Source organism: Pongo pygmaeus, chromosome 12, assembly GCF_028885625.2.
Source record: "Pongo pygmaeus isolate AG05252 chromosome 12, NHGRI_mPonPyg2-v2.0_pri, whole genome shotgun sequence".
In the NCBI taxonomy this organism is placed as follows: domain Eukaryota; kingdom Metazoa; phylum Chordata; class Mammalia; order Primates; family Hominidae; genus Pongo; species Pongo pygmaeus.
The window spans coordinates 72,293,203-72,313,836 of NC_072385.2; the positions used below are offsets into that span (position 1 = coordinate 72,293,203).

At 36.4% G+C, this 20,634-nt stretch overlaps 1 protein-coding gene across 8 annotated transcripts in view; it reads left to right on the forward strand.

Moving 5' to 3' along the window:
- USP34 (ubiquitin specific peptidase 34) overlaps positions 1–20,634 on the forward strand; it is a 280,827-nt gene that overhangs the window by 180,685 nt on the left and 79,508 nt on the right. For all 8 annotated transcript variants that reach the window (XM_054475044.2, XM_063648690.1, XM_063648687.1 and 5 more), the window contains 7 exons: positions 3,022–3,104; positions 4,547–4,587; positions 4,726–4,850; positions 6,758–6,910; positions 7,659–7,763; positions 9,583–9,638; positions 9,740–9,860. In XM_054475044.2, the coding sequence (XP_054331019.1) occupies positions 3,022–3,104; positions 4,547–4,587; positions 4,726–4,850; positions 6,758–6,910; positions 7,659–7,763; positions 9,583–9,638; positions 9,740–9,860 (684 nt within the window). The remainder of the gene's footprint in view (positions 1–3,021; positions 3,105–4,546; positions 4,588–4,725; positions 4,851–6,757; positions 6,911–7,658; positions 7,764–9,582; positions 9,639–9,739; positions 9,861–20,634) is intronic.

Below are 20,634 nucleotides of genomic sequence, written 5' to 3' on the forward strand. Positions count from 1 at the left end.
AAGTATCCTAGACTGGCAGAACCTAATAGGAAGCCAACTGGCAAAGGAGGAATTTGGTTTTTGATATATTAGCCCTAGCATAATAGAACAAGTGTATAAAAGGGTGGATTTGGAGATGAAGGAAAATATAGTTGGCCCTTGAAAAATAGAGGAGTTAAGGATGCTGACCCTCCATACAGTCAAAAATCTGTGTATAACTTTTGACTCCCCTAGAACTTAACTACTGATAGCCTGCTATTAACCAGAAGCCTTACCAGTAACAGTTAATGAATGCATATTTTGTATGTTAATACTATTATATACTGTATTCTTAAAGTAAGCTAGAGAAAAGAAAGTGTTAAGAAAATCGTAAGAGAAAATATATTTACTATTCTTCAAGTGGAAATAGGTCATCATAAAGGTCTTCATCCTCATGGTCTTCACATTGATCAGGAAGTAGAAGAGGGAGGAGGAAGGTGAGTGGTTGGTCTTGCTGCCTTAGGAGTGCCACAGTTGGGAGAAAACCCAGATATAAGTGGATCTGTGCAGTTCAGACCCTGTAATACAGGGTCAACTGTATTAACCAGGACATCCAGCAATAAAAATAGAATCTTTTTGATTGTGGGTTCTGTAATCAAATATTTGCCTTTCCAACATCTCCATCAGTGAGCCGGGAAGTAGGGAGTGATCAAGGTGAGATTTTAGGGAGATCTCATTTTGTAACCTTTTGAGAACCTCACCTCATGTCTACCGAAGAAACATCAAAGTAGTGAATTGTTATTGATAGATTGTGATGGACATAAGGTTAGAAAGTACTGGTATAAATGGAAACCTGAAGCAGATTTCCTTTTAGGAATTTTGGGGGTTAAATGGGAAAAGTGATCTCTGTCAGTATTCCAAATCATTTACATCTAATAAAATGAAATATATGCAGAGAACAATATAATCTGAATGTATTCTACAATGTACTGTGTTGTGAACTACCACTTTAGTAACCTTACGTTACTATAATGTTTTGGTCATGTTTTTTTTCAGAATAAACTTTCCAGGTTATAATAATGCTCTAATTGTGATTCTTTCCATCAACTCACTAAATAATTTCAACATTTATTGACCTTTATTGGCGATTTCCTTTTGAGATTTTAATAATATAAATATACATAAGTGTGTAAAATACATATGCACATTTATGGAGGTTTATAGGTTATTGGTTTGTGTTTAAAAATAATACGCAACTACAAGCTTATTGAAAATTCATAATATACAAACGAACTTTTTCCCTAGTCATAGGTGACTACTCTTAATATCTTTTCGTGTTATCTTTTCAGAGATTTTTTTCTAGGCACATGCCAGTGGTTTGGGGTTTTTTTTTTTTTGAGACGGAGCCTAGCTCTGTTGCCCAAGCTGAAGTGCACTGGCACCATCTCGCCTCACTGCAACCTCTGCCTCCCGTGTTCAAGCGATTTTCCTACCTCAGCCTCCAGGTAGCTGGGATTACAGGCACACACCACCATATCTGGCTGATTTTTGTATTTTTAGTAGAGACGGGGTTTTGCCATCTTGGACAGGCTGATCTCAAACTCCTGACCTCAAGTGCCTCGGCCTCCCAAAGTGCTGGGATTATAGGTGTGAGCCACCACGCCTGGCCAATGTTATTTTTTTTTATTTTAGAAAAGGTGTATATTATATAGTTTTTGCATGAGTTTATTTCCCAAAATAATTACAGCTTAGTATGTATATCTCAGATCTATGGAAATAAAAATTTTTGTTGCGTTAATACCGAAGACAGAGTCATCTAATGTTGATATACTGTAGGTAATAAGAAGAACACTAACTTATTTAAGAGTTTACCATCATTTTTCCGTGTGATCTTTTTAATAGCATTTTAAAAAGTTATTTGCAAAATTTAGCCTAAACATCAATTTTTCTGGAAGCTTTCTCACTTCTGCCAGGGACTGGTTTAGTTGCTGCTCCCTTCCTTCTTTTGCTTATTTGCACATTGTATATACTTGTGTCACCATGTTTTCTGTGGCTGCCTGCCCCAGTGCAGAAACAGTGCCTTATGAAGTATGTGCACAGAGTCTTCCAACCTGCAGAGTAAATTTAATAATTCATTAAGTTAGTGAATTATTTTCTCCCCTTATATGAGGAAGAACTAGAACTGAGGAATTCCATATATATTAGAATCATGTAGCCTGAAGCTGAATGTTGAACCTAGAATTCATGCTCTCTACCTGTGGTATATTATATTGCTTTTTTATTTTTATTGCAAGATGGTTGAGGAATCTATTACTACTTGGGGTTTTTTTAAATATATTTTCTTCAAAAGTAAAAACATGTTTAATTATTCACCAACCCCTTCCCAAGAAACCACTGACATGTATATATTTCTTTCCCCCAATTCAGTGGTATGCAGAGAATCTATGAATCGAACATAAAGACTATTTTTGCTCCTATTTCTAAATTCTTAGTAATTTCTTTTCTTTCTTTCTTTTTTTTTTTTTTTTTTTTTGAGACAGATTCTCATTTTGTTGTTCAGGCTGGAGTGCAGTGGCACAATCTCAGCTCACTGCAGCCACTGCCTCCCAGACTCAGGTGTTCCTCCCTTCTCAGACTCCAAAGTAGATGCAACTATAGACATGCACCACACACCCAGCTAATTTTTGTATTTTTAGTGGAAACGGAGTTTTACCACATTGGCCAGGCTAGTGTCGGATTTCTGGGCTCAAGCAATCCACCCACCTGAGCCTCCCTAATTGCTGGGATTACAGCAATTACAGTGAGCCACCATACCCAGCCTACAGTTGCTGCTCTTAAGTGTGATTATAAAATTCTGGTTTTCCAATTCTTGGCATTTTTACAGTATTTTCAAAGAATTCTTAGGACATTCTTTATTGTGTTATAGATAAATATCAAAATAATTTGGAATTTTGGGTTAAAATTTTGTAATACACATCTCTTTAGTAACTAAATCATGAGTTCTTTTTGAGGGTTTTCCTTTTGCTGTATTTAAATATCTTTTAAAATGTTTTTGTTTTAAAGGTATTTCTTGTTCTTGTCCAAGGAACCAGTTTGATTCAGCGACTTATGTCTGTTGCTTATACGTATGATAATCTGGCTCCTAGGTATGCATTTTAAAATATATTTTATGTGTGTATGTATAGCAGGAATATAATGTTTTAAAACTTTATTTTGAAAAATTTTAAACTTAATAGAAAAATTTGGGGGATATTATGATGAACTCTCTCATACCTTTCATCCAAATTTACATATTATTAACCTCTTGCTAAAGTGTGTCTTGTATTTATGAGTCACCTGTTTTCTGTGTGTTTACATATTTTCCTGAATCTTGTAAGACTGAATTGCAGATATCATGACTGTTTACCAGTACTTTGTTATGTATCTCCTAAGACCAAGGAGATTTTCTTAATAGCTAGAGTAAAATTTTTAAATTTATAGAATTTAACATTGATATGTTATCTAACATGTAGTTCATATTAAAATAATTCTATTGGTATCCTTTATAACAGTATTTTTCTTGGCTTCAGGATCCACTAAATGTATTGCATTTAGTTGTCAGTTTTTCTGTTTCTTTTTATCAGAGATAACTTTCTCAGCCTTTCTCTCATGATACATTTTCAAGTAATACAAGCCAGTTATTTTATAGAGTACTTTTCAGTTTGGGTTTTCATGATTAGCCTTCATGATTAGATTCAGATTATATATTTTTTAAAGGAGTCTTAAGTTTAGACTCTAAATCATTATAACCTATGTGTTTGTCACACACATCTCTTTAGTAACTAAATCATGAGCACTTCTTGAGGGTTTACTTATTTCAGTCAATGTTTTATTCATTCAAATTTTGTTTATTAAATCTGAAGTCATTTCATATTTGCTGTAATAAGATTTTAGCAGTGATTCTTTTATTTGGTTTGTTTTTTTATTTTGAAACATACAATATATTTTTATTGACTAGACACCCTGCTGTGTAATAGATCTCAAAACTTCCTGCTCTATCTGGAACTTCATACCCTTAGACTTATACCCTCTGCCCCACCCCACCCTAGCCTACCCCACCCTCCAGCCTCTGGTAACCATTATTCTACTCTCTTCTTCAGTGAGTTTGACTCTTCTTCAGTGAGTCTTTAATTAAATGATAAAGAATATAAAACAAATAAATAATGGAGCTCTCTTAATCTTTTGCAAAAATTAGCTGGCTGTAGTGGCACATGCCTGTAGTCCCAGCTATTGGGAGGCTGAGGTGGGAGGGTTGCTTGAACCTGGAAGGTCAAAGCTGCAGTGAGCCATGATCACGCCACTGCACTCCAGCCTGGGCAACAGAGTGAGACCCTGTCTCCTGTCTTTAAAAAAAAAAAAAAACCACACACACACACACACACACTCTCTCTCTCTCTCTCTCTCTCTCTCTCTCTCTCTCTCTCTCTCTCTCTCTCTCTCTCACTTTTGGGGGGGAAGTGATAACCTTAAAGGATATATGTTAATAAATTGAATTATTTTTAATTCATTGCTGAATTTAATTGGTGGTGGTGGTGTTTTTACTTTACAGAGTTTTAAAAGCTCAGTCTGATCACAGGTCTAGACATGAAGGTAAGGGTTCCACGAAGTTAACTTTTAATAAATAAAAACTTGAATAATATATTGATATATTTTACCTTTAATAATGAACATTGTGTTTTCATTTTAGCACAAACCTTTATAGTGAACTGTTTTCTAATTTTTCTTTAGTTTCACATTATTCAATGTGGCTCTTGGTGAGTTGGGCTCATTGCTGTTCTTTAGTGAAATCTAGCCTTGCTGATAGTGATCATTTACAAGATTGGCTAAAGAAATTGACTCTCCTTATTCCTGAGGTAAGATAAAGATTGAAGGTTAGTACTGTTACTTTTTATATGTTTTCATGTTATTAGCATCAATAATAAAAGAGCTAATGGAAACAATTATGCATGAGTCCATAAATATATCACATTGTCTGCTTAATCCTTTAAGGTCTAGAGTGTTTTGAACTATGTACAATGTTTAAGAACTTTTGACTATTATATATTATGTAGCATTTATATTTTTCTGAAATGTTTATAGAATGATTATTTTGCTTTGGATTAATAAAAAAAAGTTTTTCCGGGTAGTAGGAAGGGCTTGAGAATTTATTTTGGTAATTTATGTTTTAGAAAAGTTCTGTGGCCTTTTTTTTTTTCTTTCTTTGAGACAGAATCTCCCTGTTCCCTGTATCACCCAGGCTAGAGTGTAGTGGTGCAATCATGGCTCCCTGCAGCCTCAGCCTCCTAGGAACAAGTGATCCTCTGGCTTCAGCCTCCCGAGTAGCTGGGACCATAGGTGCACATCACCATGCCCGGCTAGTTTTTTAACTTTTTTGTAGAGACGAGGTCTCGCTGTGTTGTCCAGGTTGGTCTTGAACTCCTGGTGTCATGTAATGCTCCTGCCTCGGCCTCCCAAACTGCTTGGGATTATAGTCATGAGCCACTGCACCGAGCCTGCATTTTCTATTTAAGTAGAAATAGAGGCTAGAGAGACTACAAATAAATAAAAGAAATATGTTTTGCTTCCCATGTTGACACTGAGGCCAATATAATTTTTATTAGCCATATCTTAGCATTACTCACCTCATGTTCCTATGTGAAATAATAGAAACACACAATAATATATTTAGCTCCAAAGTCACTTATTTTTTAAATCTACATTGTCTAATAATATTAGCTCTGGCTGGGCCCTGTGGCTCACGCCTGTAATCCCAGCACTTTGGGAGGCCGAGGTGGGTGGATCACATGAGGTCAGGAGTGCAAGACCAGCCTGGCCAGCATGGTGAAACCCTGTCGCTACTAGAAATACAAAAAATTAGCTGGGTGTGGTGGCAGGCACCTGTAATCCCAGTTACTCGGGAGGCTGAGGTAGGAGAATCGCTTGAACCCAGGAGGCAGAGGTTGCAATGAGCCAAAATCACGCCACTGCACTCCAGCCTGGAAGACAGAGCAAGACTCTGTCTTAAAAAAAAAAAAAAAAAAAAAATTAGTTCTGGATATAATGCCATTTGTGTTCTTGTCCTGTCTCAGGTAACCATTTTGACATTTGGACAGTTTCCTTACAATCTATAGAATATTCCAATTGAAGTTGCTTCTGTGTTGCTACTAGTTCTGAAAATATTTTATCCTCTTACTGTCTTGTAAATAACTTAAATGATTCTAAATGTCCGTACTCAATTATTCTTTGTATTTACCTGTTGTTCTTATTTTGTTTTGTTTCTGTTTTTATGGCCATGCTTTAGGATTTCTAAAATACTGTATTTATATATTATGGTATACCTTGAGATACCTTATTTGATCATGTGTAATTTACATGTATGTATGTATGGGATTAGAACATTGCATTTATTATTTTTATGGGGCATAATCTTGGTCTGCCACCCAGTCTGGAGAGCAGTGGCATATCAGCTCACTGCAGACTCTGCCTCCTTGGTTCAAGCAATTCTTGTGCCTGTCTCCGGAGTAGCTGAGACTACAGGCACAAGCCACCACACCCGGTTAATTTTTGTCTTTTTTATGGTGACGGGGTTTTGCCATGTTGGCCAGGCTGGTCTCAGACACCTGGCCGCAGGTTATCCTCCTGCCTGGGCCTCCCAAAGTGCTGGGATTACAGGCTCGCCCGGCAGAACATTGTATTTAAAATCACCTAAAATTATTTCTGCTAACATATTAACTTTGTAATACTAACTCACACTGTTTGTGGAACTTTCTTCTTCATCTAGACTGCAGTTCGTCATGAATCATGCAATGGTCTCTATAAGTTATCCCTGTCAGGGCTGGATGGAGGAGACTCAATCAATCGTTCTTTTCTGCTATTGGCTGCCTCAACATTACTGAAATTTCTTCCTGATGCTCAAGCACTCAAACCTATTAGGGTAAGATTTTACTGTGTTTAGAAGCAGTTTCTATTTTTGAAATTTCCTTTGCCTCAAGTTTACCATTGTAATATATCCTTAAAATCTTGATAATTTGACTACTGTATGTGATTTTTTACCAAGAGGATAGTAGTTATATACTACTTAAGGTGACAGCATTGTGACACATTGTGTCCATGTTACTACTAGGAAGAGACTGATTTCAGCTCTGTGGTCTCTCATGGATACTCTATTTTAGAAATAGCATTTATTCTCACTCGGTTCTGGGCCTTGTGTTAATAAGTTGACTGATTAAAAAATCATAAATGGAGCTTTCTTCTCTAGTAAGTCACAGTTTTTTTTTTTTTTATCTTTATGATATTCAGAATTTTAAATTTTATTCCTACCCTAGTGCATATACTAGTCTTTAAAAGGCTTCTACTACATAATAAATTTAGAGCCCACTTTTTACTAATCCCAGAAATTCAGTGTGTTGTTGGATTTACATTATTTTCCTCCTTATTCGTATCTTTTTTAATGTCAGTAATTTGAGACTAATATTTTCCTAAAAGTTCTTATGTTTGTCATTTTTATGCCTGGTTATTCTGATTTTACAGAAACTAAGCGTGTACTCTCCATTTTTAAAAAGATTTTGAATACTGTTTAGTGAATATAGGAATTTATTTCATAAAGCCTCTAGTTTCTTAAATGTATTATAATTTTATTTATTTTTAAAATGTTTTCACAAAGTATAAAATTTTTTTAATAGATAGATGATTATGAGGAAGAACCAATATTAAAACCAGGATGTAAAGAGTATTTTTGGTTGTTATGCAAATTAGTTGACAACATACATATAAAGGACGCTAGTCAGGTATGTGCAGAAAATTATATACTATTCTATGTATTCTATTCTTGTTAATATGAATTATGACATGTTCATGACTTTATTGGTTATTAAGTATACTTTATTAATCTATAACTTGGTGGTGATGTCCTTTTTCTACTATATTTTTGCTTTTCCACCTTATTCTAATTCCTTTTGTGTTGTTACTCTGACTTTACTTGAAATGTCTTCATCTGGTATCTATCCATAATTTCCTGTCTCTTCTCAATAAGATATGTGGATGTAATATCTTATTTGGAAAGAGAAATGTAGATTTTAAATTTAAAAATACAGCTTTCTATAATAGCGTGTAGTTTGGAGTCCCAAATATGTAAAATAAAATTGCAGTTCAAATAGAAGTTACTTTAAAGAAACACTGTCAGTTTTTGCATATCTAATTTTCTTATACTGGACTAAAATGACATTTCCATTCAAACAAAGTAATGTTTAGAACAAGTAAATTTCAGGCGAGGTGCAGTGGCTCACGCCTGTAATCCCAGCACTTTGGGAGGCCAAGGCGGGCGGATCACAAGGTCAAAAGATGGAGACCATCCTGGCCAACATGGTGAAACCCCATCTCTACTAAAAATGCAAAAATTAGCTGGGCATGGTCACAGGCGCCTGTAGTTCCAGCTGCTCAGGAGGGCTGAGGCAGAATCGCTTGAACCCGGGAGGCGGAGGTTGCAGTCAGTGAGCTGAGATCATGCTACTGCACTCTAGCCTGGTGACAGAGTGAAACTCTGTCTCAAAAAAAAAAAAGTAAATTTCAAAGCAAATCTTGCCACATAAAGACTTCCGTTTTTTCCAGTGTACATAAATTTAGTCAACTAAAATGTGTCTAAGTTGTCAATTCAGAAGAAAATGAGAAACACATAAAGAAGATCCTTTGAAATATTTAGGACACGTTTTTCTTAAACTTTTAAATGTATTTAAATCAAAGTTCAGTATGTTCACTTTACATTTAAAAGTTCTGTGGTGTTTATACTTTTTGCTTTTTAGTTAACATCTGAATTCTTAAAATCTACTTTTCATTTGAGAAATAATTACAAAAATTAGTATTGAGCAAGTTTTAATATACTTATTGTTAATTAAAATATTGATGCCAAATAAACATTGTGCTTTAAAAAAAAAAAAAAACCTGGGCTTGCCGATTTGAGCTAAAATAGGAATCTGACCTTGCTTGCTTGTAAAGTAATTTTCCTTTTTACAGATTTGGGTTTCTTTGAGGGGACTCAAGTTAGATTTTGTGAAGTCTGTTTTAATGTTGTTGCTTAGTTATAATGAGAAGTCAAGTTTTTTTTAGAACGAACTGTAGAATTTAGTTTATTGTTAAAAGTCTAATTTAAAGGTACTGTTAAAAACAAACCTTGGTGAACTGTGTGAATTACATCTCAATAAAGTCATTAAAAAAAAAAACAAACTTTAGTGTCTTCTCAATAGATTACTATGACTTTATTTGTTTTTTTAATTATACTTTAAGTTTTAGGGTACATGTGCACAACGTGAAGGTTTGTTACATATGTATACATGAGCCGTGTTGGTGTGCTGTACCCATTAAATCGTCATTGACTTAATTTATTATCAACATTCCATTGATTCTTTTTTGTAGAATGATCAGTGATGTTTAAGACTAATTTGATTAATTGACATAATGTATAAGTAAAGAGTTAGGTGTATTATGTTTATAACTTACTGAATTTGGGAGAACTAAATTATTGTTACCTATAAGGAAATGATTTTAATAATTTTATGTTTGGTAAAACATAAAAAATTTATATTTGAATTTTTGTTTTCTTTTTGTATTAAGACAACGCTCCTCGACTTAGATGCCTTGGCAAGACATTTGGCTGACTGTATTCGAAGGTAAAATTTGACGTGAAATTGACATTTATATTGTTGAGGAAAGATAAAAGACATAATTATGTGAACTGTCTTGCTTGTGTGTATTTTTTTTTTTTTTGTAGTAGGGAGATCCTTGATCATCAGGATGGTAATGTAGAAGATGATGGGCTTACAGGACTCCTAAGGCTTGCAACAAGTGTTATTAAACACAAACCACCCTTTAAATTTTCAAGGGAAGGACAGGTAAGTGTTAAGATAATCAAATGTTTCTATGAAATGTGATTGAAATTTTTTGTTGTTACATTGTGTATTAGTCCGTTTTTACACTGCTGATAAAGACATACCCGAGACTGGGCAGTTTACAAAAGAAAAGGGTTTAATTCGACTCAAGAGTTCCACATGGCTGGGGAGGCCTCACAATCATGCCGGAAGGCAAGTCAGAGCAAGTTGCATCTTATGTGGATGGCGGCAGGCAGAAAAAGAATGAGAACCAAGCAAAAGCGGTTTCTCCTTATAAAACCATCAGATCTCAAAAGACTTACTCACTTATCACAGGAACAGTATGGGGGAAACCGCCGCCATGATTCAGTCATCTCCCACCAGGTCCCTCCCACAACAATGGGAATTATACGCAATATAATTCAAGATGAGATTTGGGTGGCGACATGGCCAAACTATGTCACATTGTATGTGGATATGTTAATTTTTTTAAACATACAGACATAAAAATTGCTAGAACTTAATTACTGGCAAGAAAAGCAAATTTTGAATAAATTGAATTCTGGAAATATAAAACGGGCTTGTTTTTAGAATGCAAAATCAGATGTTAATTCCTGTGACTGACTGAATATAGAAAGGTAACCTAAGGCTGGGCACGGTGGCTCATGCCTATAGTCGTAGCACTTTGAATGGCTGAGGTAGGTGGATTGCTTGAAACCAGGAGTTTGAGACCAGCCAAGGCAACATGGTGAAACCTCATCCCTACAGAAAATATAAAAATTTGCTGGGTGTGGTGGTGCACACCTGTAGTCTCAGCTACTCAGGAGGCTGAGGTGGGAGGATTGCTTGAGCTCAGGAGATCGAGGCTTCAGTGAGCCATGATCACACACCACTGCACTGTAGCCTAGGTGACAGAAGGAGACCTTGTCTCAAAAAAAAAAAAAAAAGTAACCTATATTTTATTAGTGTGCTTTCTATAGAATTGTATATTTTGAATTACTGTCCTAAACTGTGAATCATATCCTAATACAGTGGAATTAGTAAGTAGTCATTATTTGGTACTCGTTTCATATTTTAAAGACCTGTGTGACATGAAATCTATCTCTGAATATTGGAAACACTTCATGACTCTGTACCAACAAATGTCTCATTTTGATTGTCTCTTGATTAAATAGTTCATCTTATCTTACCATTGGTGCATTTGTCCTGGTCATTGTAGGAATTTGTTATGGTCTGGAGAGCTGTTATCTTAAAGTTACTGAATGTGTTAGGAAATAGCAACCAAAAGGATAGAAGATTGTCCTCATAGGCATAGACTAAAGGATTCTTGAGATCAACTTAAGATTACAGTCTTATCTGTTTGAAATCTTTGCTGCTTCCCCTAATGCACAAAACTCCTTCTTGTGCTATTTCTTTCAGGTTTTTTGCCTTTTCCATGACACTCACTGGAAATGATTTGATAGATTTACAGCCTTGTTGATTGAAGTCTTCTCTTACATATAAACTAGTATAAAACTTTTATCCCCAAATATAAATATATTAATTGGTTTTTCTGATAACGTTGTAAAGCGAAAGTCATTGTTAAGAAAAAGTAATTTTAGATAGTACAAAAAAAGAATATTCCCATTTGGTTTGATTTCCTGTCACGCGATGGTGATGGCCTTCCAGGACTTTTCATGGATACAGTAAATACGCATAAAATTCATATTTATAGAAATTTTACAGTTTATAAATAGTATTCTGTGATCGATTTTCACTAAAAAATGAGTACATTCAAAAAGAAAATGTATTTTTAAAAATTGACTAAGAGGCAATAATTTAAATCTTTGACATTTATGAAGTTATAGAAAAAACTGTAAAGGCAGCATCTTTGCATACTTGTCCCATTATTTACTCAAGAACTCTTAAAAGTAAAATAGGTTGATTTTAATCCGTGGTTTATATCGGTATACAAAAGGATACATCAGTTTACACTTGTAGCCACACTGTATGAGAATGCCTTTCTCAAGCATCTGCAGATTCTTATGTCACTGAGATATTTGCCAATTTTGATGTTGCTTTAATTTTATTTCTTTGTTAATTGGTGAATGAGTTTCTTTCCATTTACTTATTGTTTGTATTTGATATTTATTTGTTCAGTCAGTATATGGTTTCCCATTCATTTGTAAAAGTTATTTATTTTGAATATGTCAGCTCTTTCTGTCGTATTTGCTGCATGTATTTTTTCCAAAGTCTTATTTCTCTTTATTATTACTATTTTTTTACTTCTCTGCTGTTCATTGATTTATACAAGTTGTTATCCTGGGACAAATTTTTGAGGCTTTAAAAGGTGGATATTATTAGACCCAGTTTTGACAGATGATGAAACTGAGGCATAGACAGGTTAAACGAGTAGTGCATGACTGAGTCACTTACTCTTCACTTTTAACCATTGGTTAACCATTATGCAATACTGTCTACTTTTAACCATTGGTTAACCATTATGCAATACTGTCTACACATGATAACACATTAAACATAGTGTTCTATGCTTTGCTTTTTTTTCACCTATCTTAGAGATTTTCAAATTCAGTATATAAACAGTTCATTTAAAAAAAAAAAAAAGGGACAGGGTCTCCTTATTCAAGCTGGAGTGCAGTGGCACAATCATAGCTCATTGCAGCCTTGAACTACTAGATCAAGTGATTCACCTGCCCTAACCTCCCAGGTATCTAGGATTATAGGCATACGCCATCACGCCCAGCTAATTTATTTATTTATTTATTTTTGTAGAGATGGGGTTTTGCTGTGTTGCCCAGGCTGTTCTTAAACTCCTGCCCTTAAGTGATCCTCCTGTCTTGGCCTCCCAAACTGTTGGGATTACCGATGTGAGCCAGTGCACACCTCCGTGCTTGGCTATTCATTTTGTAAAAGTAACTTCAAAATATTATTATTGTTATTATCTTTGAGATGGGGTCTGGCTCTGTCACCCAGGCTGGACTTCAGTGGCATGATCTCAGCTCACTGCAACCTCCACCTCCCAGGCTCAAGCAGTCCTCCCACCTCAGCCTCCCAAGCAGCTGGGACTATAGGCAGGCACCACCATACCCGGTTAATTTTTTAAAATCTTTCGTAGAGACGGGATTTCGCCATGTTGCCCTGGCTGGTCTCAAATTCCTGGGCTCAAGCAATCCTTCTGCCTCGGCCTCTTAATGTGCCAGGATTACAGGCATGAGCCACCATGCCTGGCCCAGAATATTATTTTATCTGCATGTATGTAATATATTTAGCTTCGTAATGATCAACATTGTCTTAAACTATTTCTAGTGATATTACAGAGATCTTTTTACATTTAACACATAGATTTAGGAAATGTAGGAAGACATTCTAAAAGTTAGAACTGCTAGTTCATGGAGTATACATTTATGGTTTTGGTTATGTTAAAAACGAAAACCAAGGTAACTGTGGAGGCTGAGCCAATTTATGTTTGTACCTACAACCTGAGATTAATTTCCAATTTTCCAACATTTCTGCCAACATACTATACGTTTAGATAATTTCTACCAGTCTGATAGGTGCAAAAAGATTCTCTTGGTTTTATTTTCTATTACTTTTATTAGTAAGGCTGAACTTCCCTTCAAGTGTTTGAAAGCCATTTGTGTTATCTTTTCTCTGACTGCTCAGATCCTTTTCCTTTATCCCTGTTATGTATGTTACAGTCCTTAACTAATTTGTAAAATATTTTATATTAAGGAAACTATCTCATTGTAATATGAATTGCAAGATTTTTTTTTTTTCTGTCTTGACTTCATGGTTTTTGTTATGCTTGTTTCTTATTTATTTATTTATTTATTTGAGACAGAGTCTTGCTCTGTTGCCTAGGCTGGAGTGCAGTGGCATTATCTCAGCTTACCTCAGCTTCCACCTCCCAGGTTCAAGCAATTCTCCTGCCTCAGCCTCCCTCCTAGCTGGGATTACAGGCATGCACCACCATGCCTGGCTAAATTTTGTATTTTTAGTGGAGACCGGATTTCACCATTTTGGCCAGGCTGGTCTTGAACTCCTGATGTCAGATGACCCGCCCACCTTGGCCTCCCAAAGTGCTGGCATTACAGGCGTGAACCACCTCACCTGGCCTGCTTATTTTCCAAGCAGAATTTTTTTTTCATGTAGTCAGGTTTATTGATCTTTTACAGCTACTAGATGTTGTGTTATACTTTTAAAAACTCCTGTTTTTTCATGCTTTCATAACTTAATATTTTACATTTAAGTTTTTCTATCAGGAAATTATTTAGGTGAAAGGAATGAAATGGATAACTTTTTTTCAGATATGTACCCAGTTATCCTAATAATTAACTAATTTATTTTTTTTCTACTGATTACAAATGCTTCCTTTTTCAAATAAACTACCATATGTATTTCTGGACTTTCTGTTTCATCTTATTGATTTGTTTGTTCATTCACAAATATCATGTCTTAATTATGTAGATTTAAACTTAATATCCTGTAGAGATAGTCCCTTTGTTTGTTTTTTGAGACAGTGTCTCACTCTGTCACCCAGGCTGGAGTGCAGTGGTGCAGTGGCTCACTATAACCTCTGCCCTCCAGGTTCAAGCGATTCTCCTGCCTCAGCCTCCTGAGTAGCTGGGACTACAGGCACCTGCCACCACGCCCAGCAAATTTTTGTATCTTTGATAGAGAAGGGTTTCACCATGTTGGTCAGGCTGGTCTCAAACTCCTGACCTCAGGTGATCCGCCTGCCTTGGCCTCCCAAAGTGCTGGGATTACAAGCATGAGCCACCACGCCTGACCGAAGTAGTCCATTTTCATTATTATTTCTTTTCAGTATTTTCCTGGGTATTTATTTTTCCACATAAACTTTAGAATCAGTTCATCTAGTTCTTTAAAAAAATAAAATTGTGTTACTTTTTTGGTTGAGATTGTATTATATTTCCAGATTGATGCAGAATTAACTTTATGATACTCACTTTGCCTGTGGAAGAGTATGATTTGTTGTATTTATGCAAAGCCAATCGTTTTATGTTTTTTATTTTAAAGTTTTTTTCCTACAAAATTTAGGTTTTAAGTATTTCTTAGTAAGTTTATTCTTAGGAGTTTTGTCCTTTGTTGATATGTTGATAAGGAATCATTGCTTATGTTTTTTAACTTGTCATTTATGTATAGTAAGAATTTGTGTATACAATTGTTGCAGGCCATCTGAAATTGACTTATTGTTGCTAGACTGTTTTCAGTTATCTTCAGCTGTTAGTGTTCTTTGGTTCTTCATTTGTTTTTGGTTTATTATGTGCAGGTAATTCTTGTTTTTCTTTTATTTTCCCTAAGCAGACTCATGTCACAATCATCTGCAAGTAATTCTATTACTTCCTCTTTTACAAGTTTAACTCTTTCCATTTCTTCACCAAATTTTTTCTCAAACATTCAGAATAATGTTAAGTTAGTTGTTTTTAGCATTCTTTATTGAAAAGGTCTTCATGTTCATGTAGTCAAATTATAATTTCCCCTTGGTTTCGATGTTAAGGGAAAATTTTAGAAGATTTCATACAGGAGAGATGTGATCTGAATTAACATTTTAAAAGGTTTACTCGTACTCTAGTTGGAAAATTAGTCTATGGGCAAACTCAGAGGGCAAATGTATGAGTCAAGGGATCCAGTTAGGAAGTTTTTAGATGGTTCCAGAGAGGGACAATGGTGAAAAGTGCTTTCATGTGGAATATTTATTGAAGGTAGAGCTCACAGGTCTCAGATTTGGATAGATATGTTGGATTTGAGAGAGGTTAATAAAGAATGACTCCTAATTTTTTTTTTTTTTTTTTTTTTTGAGATGAGGTCTCCCTCTGTCACCCAGGCTGGAGTGCAGTGGCGTGATCTCAGCTCACTGCAAGCTCTGCCTCCCAGGTTCACACCATTCTCCCGCCTCAGCCTCCCAAGTAGCTGGGACTACAGGTGCCCGCCACCATGCCCGGCTAATTTTTTGTATTTTTAGTAGACACAGGGTTTCACCATGTTAGCCAGGATGGTCTCGATCTCCTGACCTCATGATACGCCTGCCTTGGCCTCCCAAAGTGCTGTGATTACAGGCGTGAGCCACCATGCCCGGCCAAGAATGACTCCTGAATTTTAAGCGTGAGAAGCTAAGGGAATGATAATGCCAATTATTAAGAAAAGGAAAACTCAGAAATGGGAGAGGGTAATGGGCGGTAAAACCAAGAGTTCTGTTTTGGAAATATTAAATTTGAAATGTCAGTTAGATATCCGAGTAGAGGTATTGAAGGCAGTTGGTTTTCTTGTAATATTAAGGAAAATATGCCTTAACTCCAAGATATTTAAAATCTCTTCTACTCTAATGATTTTTACTTTTTTCCTTAAGTATTTAAAAATATATTTCTAGAACTTACTTTCATGCAGGATTTGGTAAATTTTTTCTATAAAGAAACATGATAAATATTTTACACTTTGCAGCTGCATAATAATCTGTCATCAGCAACACCACCACTATCACTACTACTGCTTCCTCCTCCTTCCCCCTTCTTCCCCTCTTTTCTCCGTTCTTCTTTCTTTTACCTTTCCAGTGGTACTAATCTTCATTCTTCCTTTCTTTCTCCTCCTCCCTTCCTTTTTCTTCCTTTTTTCCTCCTTCTCCATTCCTCCTTTCTTCTCCTTTTAAAGTATGAGTATCATTCCTATCTCTATTGCTTTGCATAGTGTCTAAAAACTATGTTGAGCAAATGGATGATTGCAACTCAGACCTGATTCTTAGAACGGACAGTCAAACAGTACATTTGTCTTATGCAAAATTTGCGTGTACCCTTACAAATTATGGCTGCTCATGATATTTATACTTCATGGAAATAAATAATAGTTATTAAAAAGAGAATCATCAGAGATTTAGAAGATCAGATTGCATTGACATGATTAGGAAAGGCTTTGAAGAAGATAAAGCTTCGCCCAGGTTGGAGTGCAGTGGTGTGATCTCGGTCCACTGCAACCTCTGCCTTCCAGGTTCAAGTGATTCCCCTGCCTCAGCCTCCCGAGTAGCTGGGATTAACAGGCGTGTGTCACCACACCCAGCTAATTTTTTGTTGTTGTTGTTTTGTTTTGTTTTTGTAGAGGTGGGTTTTCACCATGTTGGCCATGCTGGTCTCGAATTCCCGACCTCAGGTGATCCGCCCACCTTAGCCTCCCAGTGTGCTGGGATTACAGGCATGAGCCACAGCGCCTGGCCAGATACAGCTTTTTTAATGGATATCTTTTGTAGAAAAGTAAGGGAAACATTTAAGTCATAGGAAAGAATATGAGTAAAAATTAAGTCATAGGAAAGCACTGGTTTCATGCAGAAAATTGGTTGGTTCAGTTTAGCCAATGTTTTAGGCAGTATAGGGCAAACTTGGTGGCCATCTATTGTGGGCACAGGAAATTATTTTTATATATAAAATAAAAGCATTATTGTCTTAGTCTGTTCAGGCTGCTGTAATAAAATATTGTAAACTGGGCCAGGCGCAGTGGCTTACTCTGTAATCCCAGCACATTGGGAGGCCAAGGCAGCCGTATTGCTTGAGCTCAGGAGTTTGAGACCAGCCTGGCCAATGTGGTGAAACCTGGTCTCTACTAAAAATACAAAAATTAGCGAGGCATGGTGGTGCGTACCTGTAATCACAGCTACTCGGGAGGCTGAGGCACGAGAATCCCTTGAACCAGGGAGGTGGAAGCTGCAGTGAGCCGAGATTGTGCCACTACACTCCAGCCTGGCAACAAAGCAAGACTCTGTCTCAAAAATAAATAAAATAAAATATTGTATACTGGGTAGCTTATAACAACAGAAATTTACTTTTCACAATTCTGGAGGCTGGGAGTAGTACAAGATCAAAACTCTGGCAGATTCACGGTGTCTTGTGAAGGCTTACTTTTTGATTCACGGATAGCACCTTCTCATGGAGCCCTTAGATGATGGGACGGGTAGGAGGTCTCTCTACTGCTTCTTTCATAAGGGCAGAGTCCTCATGGCTTAATAACCTTCCAAAGGTCCCACCTTCTAATACCATCACATTGGTGGTTAGGTTTCAACATACAAATTTCAGAGTGACAAAAACTTTTAGGCCATGGCAATTACTTTTGTAATTTTAGGCTGGGAAGGGATGGGATGAAGAGAGATTGGCTAATGAATACAAACATACACTTGGAGTAATAAATTCTAGTGCTCAGTAGCACAGTAGGATGACTATTGTTAAAAAATTTTTTCGTGTATTTCAAAATAGCTAAAAGGGAGGATTTGAAATATTCCCAATAAAAGAAATGATAAATGCTTGAAATGATAGGTATTCCAAGTACCCTGATTTCGTCATTACACATTGTATTTGTGTCAAAATATAATATATTCCATTAATATATATAATTATTATGTATCAGTAGATAATTGTAAAAACAGGAGCCTTTTAAGGTTTTGATCAAATAATGTCAAGGATGTGCATTAACAAAATAAATCTGGTAATGGATTGAAAACCAGCAGAGTGCACTAGTCTTTAAACTTTTATTGTTTACATATTTCTTAATCTTGAAAAACCTAGATGTCTCCTCACAGATTTTTTAAATTTGTAAATTTTTGAATTTTAAGTCTTTGTAGACAGTATACATTCGGGAAATTATTGAAATTGATGTTTTCAAAGACAAAATTATGGTCCTCTTTTAGATTAATGAAATGTAAGTGCTGTAGCAACTTTTATTCATCTCTCTTAAAATTTCTAAACTCTCAACTGTAATCCCAGCACTTTGTGAGGTGGAGGCAAAAGGATTGCTTGAGCCCAGGAGTTGGAGACCAGCCTGGGCAACCTGGTGAAACCCCGTCTCTATTAAAAAAAAAAAAAAAAATTAGCCAGGTGTGGTGAGCATCTATAGTCCAAGCTACGCAGCAGGCTGAGCTGGGAGGATTGACTGAGCCTGGGAGATCGAGGCTGCAGTGAGCCATGATCCCACCACTGTACGCTAGCCTGGGTGATGGAGTGAGATCGTCTCCAAACTCTCCTTTCTGAAATTTTACTTAGCTAAATTTTTTCCTAATTCCTCCACAGTATTTCCACTTGATTCCCCCACAGAATGTAATTGTAATGTATTTATTAGTATCTTTGAACATCTTTTATTATTTGCCTGTCATACTTCTCTACAACAAAATATATGTAAGTTAATAAAAATACTTCCTGTGTACATGGTATTGTCTTAAATTTCTTCTATATTTAGTTATTACATTACATTTATTATTGGGACATGGCAATTAAAGGAGCATAAATATATTTTGTTTTGCCAAACTAGTATGAAACATTAAAAAATGAAATTCTACTGAAAATATGCATTAGTGAGAAGGATGGGCCTTATTAATAGAGTTGTAGGTGAATATTAAGCTAGAATGATAGTGTTCATTAATTCTCTCTTCCTATTTTCTATTTTTATATATGTGAATTCTGAAAAACCTTATTTACATAATGTTTTTAGTGCACATGGAAGTTTTTGATAACTTTTTAAAGTGAATTTCTTCTGAATTATAAGTCAAAAATTACCCTATGATCTATTGCTGTATTAGTCCATTTTGCGGTGTTATAAGGGAATACCTGATGCTGGGTATAAAAAAAGAGGTTTATTTGTTGAGGCCTCAGGAGCCTTTTACTCACGGCAGAGGGCCATGAGAGAATAGCTGTGTCACATGGTGAGAAAGGGAGGTGGGAGGTGCAACACTTTTTTTTTTTTTTTTTTTTTAAACAACAGCTCTTGCATGAACTCAAAGAGTGAGAACTCACTCATTCCTGTGTGGTAGGAACCAAGCTCTTCAGGGATACACCCTGATGACTCGAACACCTCTCACTAGACCTAACCTCCAACACTGGGGAGCACATTTCACCATTAGATGTGGTGAAATGGGATTACAGACGTAAGCCACTGCACCCGGCCCAGTTGACAATATTTTATTACAGCAGCCTAAACAGACTAAGACAATAATTCTTTTATTGGACAAATACCCAAACCATATCAATCACGAAAAACTATTTTTAATATTCTCTCAGGTCATAGTTTGAGCAGGTTCTTCTTTCTGTGAGGTATATGAGTAGGTTCTTTCTGTGAAAGGCTTATAAAAATAAGCCCTTTGCCAGGTGCAGTGGCTCACACCTGTAATCCCAGCGCTTTGGGAGGCTGAGGCGGGCAAATCACGAGGTCAGGAGGTCGAGACCAGCCTGGCCAACATCGTGAAACCCCATCTCTACTAAAAATACAAAAAATAAGCTGGGTGCAGTGGCTCACGCCTGTAATCCCAGCACTTTGGGAGGCCTAGGCGGGCAGATGGATCACGAAGTCGGGAGATAGAGACCATCCTGGCTAACACGGTGAAACCCCGTCTCTACTAAACAATACAAAAAATTAAGACCGGATGTGGTGGCGGGCACCTGTAGTCCCAACTAATTGGGAAGCTGAGGCAGGAGAATGGCGTGAACCCGGGAGGCGGAGCTTGGGGTGAGCTGAGATGGCGCCACTGCACTCCAACCTGGGCAACAGAGCAAGACTCAAACAAAAAAAAAAAAAACAGAAAATTAGCTGGATGTAGTGGCAGGTGCCTGTAATCCCAGCTACTCGGGAGGCTGAGGCAGGAGAATCGCTTGAACCTGGGCGGCGGTGGTTACAGTGAGCCGAGATTGTGCCACTGCATTCCATCCCAGGTGACAGAGTGAGATTCTGTCTCAAAAAGAAAAAAAAACCTCCTAACCACTTTCCATGTTTCCTAGCTAAACTTACTTTTCTTTGCTAAGAACTATGAATTACA